Source organism: Phalacrocorax aristotelis, chromosome 9, assembly GCF_949628215.1.
Source record: "Phalacrocorax aristotelis chromosome 9, bGulAri2.1, whole genome shotgun sequence".
In the NCBI taxonomy this organism is placed as follows: Eukaryota; Metazoa; Chordata; class Aves; order Suliformes; family Phalacrocoracidae; genus Phalacrocorax; species Phalacrocorax aristotelis.
In genome coordinates, this window is record NC_134284.1 from 36,833,020 (window position 1) to 36,848,852 (window position 15,833).

At 45.9% G+C, this 15,833-nt stretch overlaps 1 protein-coding gene across 1 annotated transcript in view; it reads left to right on the forward strand.

Moving 5' to 3' along the window:
• The window catches only part of MDGA2 (MAM domain containing glycosylphosphatidylinositol anchor 2), a 398,250-nt gene that overhangs the window by 263,232 nt on the left and 119,185 nt on the right, over positions 1 to 15,833 (forward strand). Inside the window, exon 8 of the mRNA XM_075104400.1 lies at positions 683 to 976. Within this exon, the coding sequence (XP_074960501.1) occupies positions 683 to 976 (294 nt within the window). The remainder of the gene's footprint in view (positions 1 to 682; positions 977 to 15,833) is intronic.

Consider the following 15,833-nt stretch of genomic DNA (forward strand, 5'->3'; position numbering starts at 1 on the left):
AGGAGGAAGGATGGGTCCTTGGATATTGCCAGAGCGCTGCGTGGCGGTGCCAGGTATTCCTGCTCCGAGGGGCTGACTCCTGCTGGAAACAGCCGTTCACATATTCCTTCTATGTCTGTTAATGCAAATCTCTATGAAGAAAATACCACGTTGATAAAGCTCCCGTGACTGAAAGATGCCAATAGAAAGATGCCAACTGCATTTTGGTCTCAGGTCTTGAATTCTGAGCTGATTTCTGAATTGGCACGATTCTTCCTCGTTGCATGGCCATTACGAGCTGGATAAAACCAGCAGCCAGTCTGTTATAGAAAAGGGGGTTTAGTGCCAAATACTCATAAAAAGGAAAGCCGTAACCTGCAGTAATAACGTGCTAGCTGCGACCAGCGGTCCGAGTGCGCTGACGTACGCTGGTATGGCATATTGGCATGTCAGAGGTGCACAGGGAGGCAAATAAGTGTCATAGCTGGGGCTGTTAAATCTTATTTTAACCACTTGAAGCAGCTGAGCACCTTGTCTCATCAATATAGTACCATTGCACTGTCTTCCAATATATGTAGTCACTATGCATTGTTGTCTGTATGTAAATTAATTCTTCATATATAATTACGACTGTGCAAGCAAAAAGGCCACCTGACGTCTCTGTAGCGCTAACTGTTGAACTGTCTCTTTTTCTCCTTTGAAGTCCCACCCAATTTGACTGTTCCTCAAGAAAAGTCACCCCTGGTCACCCGGGAAGGGGACACAATCGAGTTGCAGTGCCAGGTGACAGGGAAGCCCAAGCCCATCATTCTCTGGTCCCGAGCAGACAAGGAAGTGGTGATGCCAGACGGGGCGATGCAGACGGAGAGCTACGATGGGATCCTGAGGATAGTGAACGTGTCCAGGGAGATGACGGGAACCTACAAGTGCCAGACCAGCCAATACAACGGGTTTAACGTGAAACCCAGAGAAGCTTTGGTGCAGCTCATTGTACAGTGTAAGTAGACCCTTATTTTCTTTCCATGTGGTTTTGCTGAGAAAAAGAAGTTGATTTATTTCTCCCCTAAATACACAGCAGCGAGATGATGCTTGTTACATTTCTGATGCTGTGTTTTTAGGCTCTATAGTTCCATGAACCCATGTTGTTAATGTAAATACAGCAATAAAAATGAAATAGGAGTCCCATTTATAGTAAAAAAAAAAAAGTGAGGCAATCATTATTTTCCCAATGCCTGGCTTTACATTACTTGACACAGGAACAAGCACATGAGATAGGAGGACATATTTCCATGAATGCAGATCTGATACTGATCTCATTTGTTGATACTGTGTATAACAAGAAGAAAAAAATGACAGAAAGAGCTATTCCATCTTAGGTGATCTGCATGTGAACCATCAGCGTCAGAAATAGGAAGGAAAACATAAGGAGAAATCAATTATTTTGGAAATGCTCAGCGTTTAATATTGGAAAATGAAAAGTCTGGTTTGATATAGTTCATGGGAAATAATTAGCCATTCTATGTTTCTGTGTATCTGATATAGACATTCACTAAATAACTTTCATGTGTCTGTTGTATTGTTGGTACTTATTTACACTTTTTTACTAAGTGACTTGTGCATCACTTATTTATTCTGCTTTCAGATGCCAAAAAATTTTGGCAGATTTGCTTTTTAACAGCGTTCTGTGCTCAGCACAACTGACCTCTTTTGGGGCCTCCAGGGATAAGATGTTGCAATGTATTGGGGTCAAGAAGGCCAACGGTGTCCTGGGGAGCATGAAAAGGAGTGTGGGCAGCAGGGTGAGGGAGGTTCTCCTCCCCCTCTGCTCTGCCCCAGTGAGGCCACATCTGGGGGGCTGCGTCCAGTTCTGGGCCCCCCAGTTTCAGAAGGATGTGGAACTGCTGGAGCAAGGCCAGCGCAGAGCTGCCAAGGGGATCAGGGGCTGGAGCATCTCCCTTGTGAGGAAAGGCTGAGAGACCTGGGTCTGTTCAGCCTGGAGAAGAGAAGGCTGAGGGGGGATCTCATCAGTGCCTATAAATATCTGAAGGGTGGGTGTCAGGGGGATGGGGCCGGGCTCTTTTCAGTGGTGCCCAACGCCAGGCCAAGGGGCCACGGGCACAAGCTGGAACACGGGAAGTTCCCCCTGAACATGAGGACAAACCCCTTCCCTGTGCGGGTGCCAGAGCAGGGGCACAGGCTGCCCAGAGAGGCTGTGGGGTCCCTTCCCTGGAGACATTCACCCCCCGCCTGGACGCGGCCCTGTGCCCCTGCTCTGGGGGTGCCTGCTCGAGCAGGGGTGGGGCGGGATGAGCTCCAAAGGGCCCTTCCAACCCCCACCATCCTGGGATTCTGGGATTACTAATAATCAACTGATTTGTTTTTCCCAAGGTCTGTTGTATAACAAATTATTTATGCTCTTGATTACGTGTTGTGGTATCTGCAGCGCTTTCATCAGAGCTATTTACTGGTGTGCCGACAAAGCTCTTTATGAAAGCATGCTTCTGTCCCAGCCAGCAGCCACGTGGGTTAATGACACCACGAGCCTCCTGAGAGTCAAGGCTGCAGTAAAGCTGGAGCCCTCTCACTTGGGCTTCTCCTGGTTGTGGGTTCATCTGCATTAGGACTGGCTTCATCCCACCTGCACTGATGTACCTAAATTGGGAGCACAGCTGTCTTGGGCTCCGTCTCTAGAGATTGCAGAAAATGGTTTGGATCTTAGCTCATCCTCCAGAGAGGTCTGTCTTTCCCTATAGAGCATAAAAGGATCATGAGTGGATTAGTGTCCTACTGATGGTGGTTCAAAAGCACATGGATTGTCGTAGGGAGGACTGGCTCCTGTGCAAATGGGTTGGACCAGCCTGCACGAGCTGCCTTAATTCAGCGCTGTGGTAGCACTGGGGAGTGCTGACGCAAGAGTTTTTACTCATGTCGTTATTACTAGGGTCATGGTTACTCTGATGATGGCTTTTGTGGTTATCATGACTAGGACTACTGATGACACACAGCTGCTCTTTCAGATCTATAACAAGCCATCGTCACTAGCGGAGTTTAAGTATAGCTGCACAGAAAAGGTAATTTACAGAAGGTAAACATCATGAAAAGGTAGAAGATGAAAGACATGGAAGGGCAGAATGTAGGATATGTGGACGGGGCCCCAAATCTGTCCTGTAAATGGGCACAGGTCATTGTCAGGGCTGATGGAGCTGGTGGTACCGTGTCCTGGGCCCTCGCAGCATGAGCGGAGCAAGAGAGGAGGGGTCGATGCTGGGGAAAATACTGAGAGCAGGACCACAAAAGCATTGCAGGGATTTTCAGTTGCTGCAGTTCATCAGGTGTATGCTCAGAGGCTGGATGGTGGTGTATTTTGGCTACCACAACTTTGCTGGGCAGTGTCTTTGCTATCCATAGCAAACATTAAGAAGAGAAGAAAAGATTGGTCAGTGCAGTTGTAAATTGAAGTAAACCAGGGTTGTGAAAGCGTGCTGTGATACTCCCCAACCTGTTGCTCTTAGGACAGTGGGTTGGGACAGCTCGGGAAGACGGCAGCAGCACGGCTTATAGAAATGGACGGCTAAGACTAGTTCCTCAGAGAGCAACAGCGATGGGTGAGAAAGGTGATAATGCGCGAGGTTTTCAGATAGCTTGGACTAAAGATTGGCATGTGTGGTGTTTGGGGCCTTGATGATCTTGAGCAGCAGAGAGGAAATGTGATAATAAACTCGGTAAGAGCTGATTCACAGAGTCATCTGTGAATCTGTGAGCAAGAACCACTATACAAGGAGTGGAGCAATGGTCCTCCCAAATAAGGAGGGGAAGTGGCTTCTTCCCCCTTTTCTGTCATAGATTTGCTGTGAGAACTAGAAAAGATTTTGTTTTCTGGCCGCTTGGATCCTCCAGCTTAGCCATTTAGTTCATATTCTCTTCTTGACAGTGTACATCATCTTTTCCACACGTCTTTGCAGAGTCCAGGGTGGTGGTTATCCTGGTTTGGGTTGGTTGCTATGATGTGTGGATGATGGATTACTTCAAGTAATTCAGTTCACTTGCAAATACACGTGTGGAGGGTGTTCCCGATAAAGCAAGACCTTCAGGGGGAAAGGTTTGGAGGTAAACCCACTCCAGCAGCCACAAACAGCAAACCCACAAAGTAATGGCCGGGGCAAGCTGGCTGTCGCATCCCCAGTGCCAAGACTTTCTTGTCTCAATTCTTGGGAGCATCGTGAGCCCAGAAGGAGCTCTGTTTCATGTATTTGCAGGTAATAAAAGTAATTTTCAGCTTTGCTCCTTTTTTTTTTTTGTTTGTTTTAAATCCTCTGAAGCTCGGTTCACTGGGGGATATTGGAAGAACAAGTGCAAGAAGCGCTCTTGCCACAGGTCTGCGAAACAGCTGTGGTGCGTCCCACATTTTGCCCTGGAAGACTCTTTCAAGTCTTTCAGAGTCATTGAAGCTCTTCTACTTACCCAGCGAGCTCTGTATTGTTCATCCTGGTCTCCACTTCCAAGCTTTTAAGCAGATGCTGTTAATATCTTCAGCAGGGAGGTAATCGTGCGTTTCATGTTAGAGGAAGGGACGGTTGAATCTGGGTCTTGGGGGATGTTTGCTGGGAGATGGATGTGGACTTCCCACCAACTGCACTTCTTCAGGTCCTGAGCCAGTCCCTGATGGACCCAGCGGGATGACTCCCGCTGGCTTCCGAAGGCTGGTGGCTGCAGTGCTTAGATTGCTATTACCTTACAATATTTTACTGGCGGAAAAAAAAAAAAAAGCTCTGTTTTTATGTGTTTTTAGTGCTGCCTTAGACGCAGCAGTTCACATATCCTGAAAGAGATGAGAGACATAACTTGGAAATGGTTATAATAAGCAGGAGTATAACAGTTACTAACAGGAGATATTTCTTTAATCTGTTCTTGTTTAGATTTCTACTCACTTTATTCAGATCCCAGCAAGTGACAATTTGGAGATGAATGGAGAAAGCAGACATCATGTAATGCTTTCATTATTTTTCTTGCAGGAGGAAAGTACACACATTCACATCGACTTCAGCATCGTTTTCCATAACTGGCGTAGCATTTATTCAATTGTCATAAAAATCCATTCTTTTTGGTAATTTTGTAATATTTATTTTAGATGCTCCTATCAGTTATAAGCAGGGAAAGGTATTTGATGAAACACTTTTATTTCTGTAATGACTCATTGATTTCACGTTGTATACGGCTCATGGGTATGTGAGCAAATACGTTCGTGGACATTGGTAGCTGGGTACGTCCCCATTCTCTAGAGTGTCAGAAGAGTTGCTGCTTGTGGGAGTAGGACTTTGTCTTGCCGAAGTGGTGTATTACTCTATTTTGCTCCACAGGGTAAATCTTTCAGTGGAACTACTGGTCTAGGTCATATCTCTTGGTTCAAAATAAAGAAAAATTAAGGATAAATTCAAAGATAAAAGCACTTTTATGTTGGGTGGGTGGTTTTTTTTTTTAATTTGATCCACTCTCATTTCATCTGATCAGTTTTAACAGATTTTTCCTTTCCTCTCTTTCCCTCTGCCACCCCTTTAACCCCATGGTCAGTTATTTCGGGATCCCAGACTATGAGCTCTCTAGGAAAATGACTGGTTTCTGTGCTTTGTCATAATTTGGCCTCAAGTCGTGGTTTAAGACTTCTGTTTTTTCGTGTTTGCCATCAACTTCTAACACTTCTAATAGGAAATTAAAAAGACATCATGGGAAACCAAAAGTAAAGGAAGACTCATCCGTCTTAGCCCATGCCTGTTGCACGAGATGTGGTTGGTGTGGTTTTTGGTACACTTCGAGTCATGCAATCCTTGTCACATCCTGAAGTGACTGCTCAACAGTAAAACACAGCAAAGAAGGTTGCTTTGAGGTCTAACTGAGTGGACCTTGAGGAGGAATTTAACTGAAGATTTTAACCATCTGAAAGTCCAGTACCTGTGCTCCCCGTTGGCTGTGGAGAGCGAAGCATCCACAGAAAGCAGCAGAGCCTGTCCCAAGGGAAGTGTCTGGGAAGGTTTTTTCTTTGTCCCGGCTCCCGATCTGTAAAATAGAGATAACAGTTCCTTCCCTAGATGTTTTGGAGACGAGATTCTGAGAATGGCCTAGTAATGAAAGACAAGCAATATCTGATTTGATCAATAAACCTCGTATCCTTTGCTTATTGCTGATTTTACCCTGTCTGTGCTGTTTTCTCTTAGGTGTGTTGGCACTCATCACAAGCGATGGGCTTTACTGGTTTTGATCTTTATTGTTTAGTACATTCTGTGAGCCCTGCTAACTTTTCTGTGGGAGGTTAGTTAGGATCATGGAAGTACAGCACCAGCAGCAGGGAGAGCTCAACACCTTCCTTGGGATTTGGTCGCTGTTGTTACTCTACTGCCCACCTGCCACGGGAGATTGGAGACCTCTGGGGGAAGAACAAGACCAAAAGATGATCCTATAAAGTCCTTGCGTTCATTTCTCGCTCTTCTTTGCCTTCCCTACAGCATAAAAGAAGGATGAAGCTAGTCGTGATGCTAGGGACAGAGCTGAGGGAGGTCTGTCATCATAGCTAAGCCATCAGCAGAGCCTGCTCTGTGAAGTCCTGCCAGCGTGGCTTCGCCAGGAGCCGTGCAAGCAGAGACAGCGTTTTAAAGCAGAGATTTTCCCGGGAGCCCTGGATGTTGTCTTGGCATCTCTGCCCTGGAGAGGGGCAGGCAGCCCCAAATAGCCTGGTTTGCTGTGCAGCTGGCTCCTCTGCGGCCGCCTTTGCAGGGACTTTTTGCCCGTTTCTTACCCACGACTAGGCTTTTTTGAATGTGCTGTCACCAATAGTACGGCCAATGTACGAGCCCTTCAGAAAATGGCATTTATCGTTCTGTATCTTTCTTCCACATTTTGGAGAGCTTTTTGCATGGGGAAGGAATTTGCTGGGTCCAGGAGGATCCCTTCAGCCAGGTTTAAATGACGTGAGCGGTTTACTGGCGAGGCTGGGCTAACTGTGCAAAATCAGCCCCGCAAAGCAGCAGTGCCAGGGTTTAACTAGTTCATCGCCCAAGTGTGGTTTGCTGCGTGCCTGCGAGTGCGAAAGGGATGCTGAGTGGGGCAGAGGAGGCACGGAGGTGGCTGTTTAGAGACTGGCTCGTGGTGACTTAAAGTGTCTGTGCAGTAGCATTGTTGATATTGTTGTTTTGGTGCTGCAAGACACGCCGCTCGGTTCCCCCAAAGCTGGTGCTCAAGGATGAAAGACGCTGGTCCAGATGGAGCCCCAGCTCCTGCTGAAGCTTGTGCCTGCCCTTGGGGACCCATCAGAAGCCCCGCTGGCCATGAACCTTGCTGCCATGAGCCCAGGAAGGTCTCTAGGACGTGGCTTCCTTGCTCTGAGTTGAGAGGGTGGCATCCCAAAAGGGAGCGTTGTTCTAGACAGGTGCTCCCAAGGCTGTCTTGTCCCAGCTTAGTTTCAGAAAAGCACCAAGACGAACAAGTGGGAAGTGGGAATTAAGTGCAGTGGCAATACTCGGAGCCCTGCACCTTCCCGCAGCGCTGACCGTTTTCTTGTGTGCAAATTTTGATAAATAAAAGTTAAAATAATAAATAAATGCCTGCTGTTGGCAGGCGGGAGGCAATCCAGTAATAACTCAAATGCACCACTTTTACTGCTGGAAGAGAATGCTCGGGAAATAAAAATGCTATCAGGTACAATATAATCAAATGTTTACATCGTGTACCTTATCAAGCGATGATAGCGGGAAGGACAGAATCATTTTTCACAGTGGACATCGCTGCATGTTGGGCTTGTGTTTTATATGCTCTGGTTTTACTTTGGTGCTACATAAAATATTGTTTGTAATAGAAACTGTTTGCCAAATGCATTGGCCTCCAAGTACTTGTAAAGCCTCTTAAAACATCAAAGATATTTCATGGTAACCTGGTTGGCAGAAGTGTCGGCCACATTGTGATAGTCTGAATTTTCCTTTCAGTTTGAGTTCCAGTTTATGTGTGTCGTTCCTACTCAGTAATAAATTCTAACCAGCTAATGAAATCACGCTGAAAGGGAAAGTTCTTCGGGGATTATATTTGAAATGGAACAGAGCTAATTAGTAGGAAATATGAGGCTGAATTATGATCTCAGGTGCATCATTGCAAATCTGGAGTGTATCATTGGGGCATAAATTAGTTGCTCAGGTTTTACGTTGGCAAGAGAGTTCAGAATTGGGTCCGCTTTGCGTGTAGATGTTATTTGCAGCTGAGGATGGGAACAAATAATCCTTTATGCTTTAGACAGGCAATTTGGCAGCTCAGAAAAATTGCCATATCTATTCTGTGACTGTCTAAATATGTGCCTGATGAAATATTTATATGAAATATTTATATGTAAATATTATATCTTACATTGATAATGAAATAAAAGGTTGTTGCAAAAGAAAGGAATCAAGTGTCCTCCATCCAAAATAGTAGAATTAATGAGCTTAAAACTCATGGAGATTTAGGAAAGTAATTATGAGAAATTTTTAGCAGGTAGGGTGGCTAATCCCTGCACTGATTTGCCGGGAGACGTACAGGCTCTGAGTCCATGGACGGGTTTTTTTGAAGCTGGGTGGACAAAGCCCTGCAGGGAGTGGGGATGGGCAGGAACGCGGACGGGGGCCAGGGAAGCTGCTCCAGCCCGGAGATGTTCATGGTGAGTCTCGGCTCTGGAGAAAAGCGCCGTGTGGCTCCCGGGGCCGTGACAGCAGCTCATTACTTACGAAGATTTTTGCATTCCAAGTTCTTCGTTCGTATTGCTGGGCAGAGCCAGGCGAGTTAATGGTCTTGTTCCGTGAGTGGGGATCAGGAGTGCAAGTAAAACTCCCAGAGAGTGAAACCTGCTAGATTTTCAAATCTGCTTATAATATTTTAACTATGAAAATGTATTAAAAAGGGGATAGTCAGGGAAAATCTCTGTAGGTGAGAAGAGTAATTGAATGGGGAAGGTGTCTTCATTTCTAAACAGGCACTGAAATCTGGTTTTAAGCAGGTTGAAATGATAAAGGAAATCAGTATTTACATTTTACATTCATGTTATTTACATCACAGTTATACCTTCTTTTATTTTTTTTTTTCCACTTATGATTGAAGATTTAAGTGGAAGAAGCTGATTAGGATTCAGGACAAGTGTTACAATAATCCAATGCATTCCCAGACTGGTTTATTACTTCCTAAACGATTTCCTTCTCTGTGGACAGGATTTGGGTTTGATTTGGGCAGTTTGTGGTGAGAAAGAGGGCAGGCTAAAAGAGGACTAGAACTGGCCTTGCTATTTTCATATTTCTGGGCCATTTTTCACCTATTTTTGGAGTATGGGAATTAATCAATGACCTAAACAACTTTAAAACTTCAAAATATATGTTGCTCCCAGTTGCCTTTAGCATTTTTGTTTGCTCTCTGAGGTTGCTTTCTCCACCCTGCTGCGTTGTGCTGGAGGAACTCCGCATCCCGGGCTTGCAGCTTTGCCCAGGGTTGCTCTCATATGGCGTACGCTGCCTACCCATGTCCAGAGGTTCAGCCTGCCCTATGGCGATATAGATTTAAGCAGCCCAGATACCGTTACCACTGTCCTTGTGTTTAACCTACGGGTAGATATCCCAGCTCCTTAGTTCTTCAACTAGAAGTTTTCTAGAAAACTCTCTTAGGGCGTTTACATAAAGCAAGGGTCAAAATCTCTTCTATAAAATCTTCAGCGAAAGATGATAGAGAACGATTTCAGCATAGTGCGCAAGCAATTATGGCTTTGTATGTAATTTATCTGAATGGAGCAAGGGAGGAAAACTGTGTGGAGGTAATTGATGGCTTGATCAGCAAAGCAAAATGCTAGGAGCTTTTTGACATTTAGCAAGGTCAAAGGCAATGTATGTCTAGTGACCTGGAGAGGTAATGAATATGCAAACGCTGGCAACATGGAAAACTGTAAATGAGAATGAGATCATTTGAATTTTTTTCTTATTTAATATTAAAACAATAGTCACTGAGAGAACCTCCTGAGAGGTATCTTCTTCTTATTAGAAATTCCAGAAGACAGCATAACAGCGAGTACCCCAGAACCTGAAGCATAAACACGGATGTTTTTGGAAAAAGATTGAATAATTCATAGGGGTTTCTTTTTGACAATTGGCCATGTAGAAGATGGTCTCACACCACAGAGCGGTTCACAGCAGGGTCTGAGGGCAAGACCAAAGACAGTCTGCTAGACAAAAAGTTTTTTGTTTTGTTAAGAAGTGAGAATGAGAGGAGGAATGGGGGCAGATGTAAATGTTGCATATCTATATTTAAAATATGAAGAATCGAATTAGGGTGTCTTTGAATGCTCGGCTTCTCCTGGATATGGCATCCAGGATCTGAGCAGTCAAATGAATAATCGTGAGAGAATGGCATTTTTTAGTCCATCAGTATTTCTTTCAGGTTTGTTCACAGCAAGTTGCACCTTCCAAACCAGAGTAGCTTTTTGCTGACGCTGGCGTATTGGTACTTCCAGCGGTTCAAGTTAGCTCCATGGAGCCAGGCTATCCCCTTGAAACTTGAGAGAGGGAGGATCAGCATGGAGCAAACGGCATCTGTGCTCCATTATAACCCTTTAGTGCACATAAAGGGTAGGATGAAATGTGGTGGAGTTAGGGTTTGTTTCATGCTAACGCAAGGACAAGGTTGTGCCCCCCCAGAGCACATGGATACTCTGATCCTAAATGCCACCAAGTGGGGCAGGACGCCTCCAGTGTAAATGTAACCCTCTGAAAGTCGGGAAGGTCTTGCATATAGAAACCATACATGGAGCAGCTGAAGTCCCTTGGTTTGTTCAGCTGGAGCAGAGGAGGCCGAGGGCAGCCCTCATGGTGCTCTGCAGCTCCCTCCCGAGGGGAGGAGGAGGGGCAGGGCTGGTCTCTGCTCTCTGGTGACCAACGCCAGGCCCCGAGGGAACGGCAGGGAGATGTGCCAGGGGAGGGTTAGGCTGGGCATTAGGGAAAGGTCCTTCCCCCAGAGGGTGGTGGAGCCCTGGCACAGGCTCCCCAGGGAGGCATCACGGCACCAGCCTGGCGATATTCCAGAAGCACTTGGACACGGCCCCCGGAGACACGGTGTGAATTTGGGGTGTCCTGTGCAGGGACAGGAGCTGGGCTCGATGGTCCTCGTGGGTCCCTTCCAACTCGGGGCATCCTGTGATTCTATGTGTGTCTCTCCCCTCCTGTACATCGAGTGATACCAGCACCTTTCTGTCATGTTTCACCCTGCTTCTTCCCAGCATGGGTTTTAGGATTGGATAAAGAGCTGATGGATGGTGCCTTTTCAATAGTTTTATGACTAATGCAGGTGGGTGGAAAGGCTGTGGAAATTCGTGGGAACTAGGATGGAGCCAGCACCAGAGAAGCCATGGAGGGTGTCTGCACACACTGTTAAATAAACTCCCTGACCTTTATGCAGATGTGGTATCTCTGAAGGTCTGGGACACCCAGGGACATCCTGCTGCTCTCTGATTCACGCTCAGGGCTTTTTCAGGGTGAGAGTGAGGAGTTTCCAGGGTCGGAGTGATGCTCCCTCCCTCTTCATGGCAGTGTTGAAGCGCTACAGAGCTGCAACAGCTCTTGCTGCTCTTGTTGTAGGATACGTGTTTCATGGTTTCTAGGAGGATACACTGACATTGGAGCTTTCTTCCTAATTCCGTAGCAGTGAGGGGAGGTACTGGGAAGATATGGCATGGTTAGATCCTGCCTAATCAGGCAGCGCTCTGCTCCCACCTCGGCAAGGCAAGCTTTAGCCCCTCCTGATGGTGGTGTTCTTGCAGAGGGACCCTGTTGGCATTAACACAAAGGGAGGAAAAGCTGGTAGCACCCACGTTCGTTAGCATGTCAGCTTGCACGGCTGCCAGATATGGGGTACCTCCTGTGTTTTTCCTTGGAAAGGCCTTCATAGGCTTTTGAGAGTGAATGGGAACGCCTGCATGGACAGTGGGCTGTCCATGGGGCTTTATTCCCTACAGATGGTATTTTCAAGAGCAAAGGTTTTCTTCTGGCTTTGTTTTGTGCGTTAGGCTATGTCCTATTTTAAAGAAACTGTGCTGTGATATGATAAAAGATAGAACAGCTTCACAATTAACTAGTTAAGAGATAGGAATCAAAGGGCAAATGTACACAGTGAGTTACAACCAAAAAGGATTGAGGGAAATCCATGAGACTTTACTAGGGCTTGTGGTGTTCAGTGAAATCCGCACAAATTTACCTTTCTGAAGGTAAACAGCAGAACGAGGAGGAGCGTCGCAGTTAGAAAAAAAATGAGTTAGGAAAAAAAAACATAGCGCAGAGGCCAGCCAACATCACAAAAGGACTGCAGCAGGTCGGCGAGGGCTCCAGAGCTCAGAAAGCATTGGCGGGTGCCAGGGTGCCGTGGCCATGGCTGGCCTGAGCAGGGAAATGCCCCAAGAACTGGGTGTAACAAAGTCAGGCTCATGGAATGGTGAATTGGAATAATTATGTTGGCCATTCAGCTATGTTTTTTCCCCATTCGCCATTTTAAGTGAAGAAGATGCTACATAAATATATTTCCTTTTTGTTGCCCCACGTTACTTAGGAGGCTTATTCCCATAATTAAAAAAAAATTATGCATTTCAACTAAGGTGATGGTTGTGAAGTGAATGATCAAGAGTTTAAGGTTATTTGGGTTGACATAGGTGCGTAACCAATTCTGTCCACGAACAACGCTCTGTTACATCACGTACTTGGCACGGTTATTTATTTTGCTCTATAAATCACTGTCTTCCTGTCCAACTTTCAAATGTTTGACTTTGTGACTATAAGCGTCTCATAAAATAGTCTTTCAAGGCAATATACATATTTAGTGAAAGGCTGCCACTTTCTCTGCACTCCTTCATGGCAGATTTTCTTTTTATTTTCATTATTCAGATGTGTTGTACGCTGTTGTTAATAAGAAGTTTTGCAAATCATTTTACCTGTGGAGAAAGAAATGGTGCCAGCAGGCACATTCTTTTCACTCAGCAGCAGGAATGAAATTAGACCTGGGTTGTGCTGGTACATAATCAGGCTTTTCTAAAGGAGCTAGTCCAGAGGACACTGGACTCATTACAGCAGTCGCTGAGATGCTGCGTGGATCTTTGTTGCTGTGAGGAAGCAATGCTTTTTTGGATAGCCTCCTCCTTTGGGTTGCTCCCGTCAGGCTTTGGAAAAAATCTGTGTTGGCCAAGTTGCATGTGCTCTTGTACTCTTCTCCTCCCAGCAAAGACACCATGTTATGAGTTAAATCACCAAAACCAACAGTCTTGCCAGCGGCATCAGGGGATGAAAGGTTTCAAAGAGCACGGGGACACATAGGTGGTTCATCTGTGTCACTGGCTTAGCAGGGCATGGGCTTAGCCTTGTGCCCCCCCTGCACGTGGCCGTGCTGCGCATCTCCACCACCTCTCTGGGGAGCGTCATGCTGCTTGGTGCAAGGAGATTTAAATCATACCTGGTGTTATCAAGCGGCAATGCCGCGCACCGCTCTGACCTCAGCTTCTTGCTGTGGGGACCACGGTCATCTGCCGTGGAGGGTCTTCGCAGGCCGGTGGCAGCATTAGTTAGCTGCACAAGCGGCTTTCTTGAGGAAGGCTTATGATAGAAAATTCCTAGGAACAGGATTTCTCATGCTCTCCTTCTTATATTCAGAAGCTTTCCACATAATAAAAGCGAAATTTCACACCTTTCATTCATTATTGGGTCAGTAAATAAAAATTCTGAAGAGTAAACAAAGAGGAGGCATATCCTACTTTTTTTTTTTTAGAGGAATTGTTATTTCTAGGTAGTCTGGGCCCTAGAAAATATATCCAAACAGTTCACAACTAATAGATATTTCTCACTTTTCCGGGCTCCTTTGTACTTACTATGCCCTTTAATACATTTTCTTATCAATAAAGCCATTTTTATCCCTCTTTTAATTGACTGTTCCCCTCAAGCTTATTCAGATTTATGTTATCATTCATATTTATTATTGGCACAGTTTTTCCTTTTTACTCTGTCTGTAACAAGTAATTGACTCTCTCTATCCTCATTTTCCTGTTCGTGGCAGCACCGGCTTGCGCACAGAGGGGGCACGGGCACGAGCAACGCCTGCTCTTGGTTGAAACGAAACAACAAGGGACTGAGCTCTGCAATGAGGGATGGTTATTTTTCCTCTTGGAGGTCCTGGTTTGATCCCGGAAGGCCAAACAGATGCAGTTTCTTCTGTAACTTGTTTTGTAAGGGTAATTACGACGTGCTTAGGCGTACGGTGTAAAACCATTCAAGCACTTTCACCAGGGAAGAAGCTGGTTATTTATTAATGATCTCATTAGGTGTGTTTTCCCTGTATTGTCTTTGGCACCCTCAACACACGGTCTTGTGCTTTGACACCTACAGAGGGAAAACCTGCGCCTCTACATATCTCCTCTGTTTAAGTCTTTGATGGTATGTAAAGAGAGACTGTTGGGTTTTATTATCCTGTCCGAGCTAAGCTCTGTAACTCTGAATCGGGAAAACCGAACATCCTCTTGGAAAACCAAACTTCCTCTGTTGGAGGAAGCTAAAATTGTAAAGCCCTATTAGAAAAAAAAATATATTCTTCTCAATGCGTGAATGCATCTTGCTTTCTGGAATTGGCAGGGTCACGGCTGTGGTGCACTGGGGGAAGATGGTTTGGCTGCTGCTGGGCAGGGCTGGTGCTAGTCAGGGGCTGTCCCAGCTCCCCAGGCTCTGCCGGGGGCACGAGGAGCCGGGAGGGGAGGGGGCACAGCCGAGAGAGCGGGTCCGAACTGGCCACAGGGGTATTCCATACCATGTAACGTCGTGCCCAGTGTGTTACTGGGAGGGGCTGGCCGGGGGAGGGGGGCAGCGATCGCGGCTCGGGGACGGGCAGCGTCGGTCGGCGGGTGGTGAGCGGCTGTGTCGCTTGTGCTTCTGGTTTTTTCCCCTTTTTTCCTTTGCCATTTTATTATATTATCATTATTGTTATTACTATAATAATCATTATTATTATAATTATTACTTTTATCGTAATTATTAATCTGTGCTTATCTCAACCCACAAGTTCTTTTGCTCTTCCGATTCTCTCCCCCGTCCCACAGGGGTGGGGGGAGTGAGCGGCTGCGAGGGGTTTAGTTGCCGGCTGGGGCTGAACCACGACAGGCCGTGTGATGAGTTTTACGCCACCCTGCGCTCATGTTTCCCCACCATACCGGGTCACGCTTCTATGGCTGGCTTATGGCAATGTCGCGGCGAACAGCATCAGACGCCTGGCTCAGGCCGAGATGCGGGATATCGGCGATGTCTCCCAACCACTTGCCTCCCTTACACTCTCAAAGAAGGAAATTAGATTTTTTTTTACATGATTTGCTGTTGACAAATCCCTAGTGACAGTGACTCATCTCAGTGTTATCTTCCAAGCGCTCACAAATTATTGGATTGTTTGTTGTAAAATGTTTCTGGGAACCGAAATTAATGAGTCTGGGCTGTAGCTCTCCAGATCCTCCACCCACCCACCCACCCCCCAGCTTTCAAGGTAGGCATTGAGTTTGTCATTGGATAGTATTCTTGTAACTTTCCTGGTTCACCGCAAGTTTTCTGTAGAGGTTTCAATGGTTGGTTTAGGCTGATGATTGTCCAGGTCCCTCCAGCATAAATATACCTGTACGCTTTCCATTCATCTAAGCTCAGCTCTTCCTACTAGTGAAAGAGTCAGCTCTTTTAGAAAATCCTGCTGCACCAAAGGAACGAAAGACCTTGGCTCTTCTGTACCAAATATTATTTGTGTGGCGTGTCTCTAAAACGGAATGAAAATATATCATCTTTCTACTTCACTGCAAAGAAATT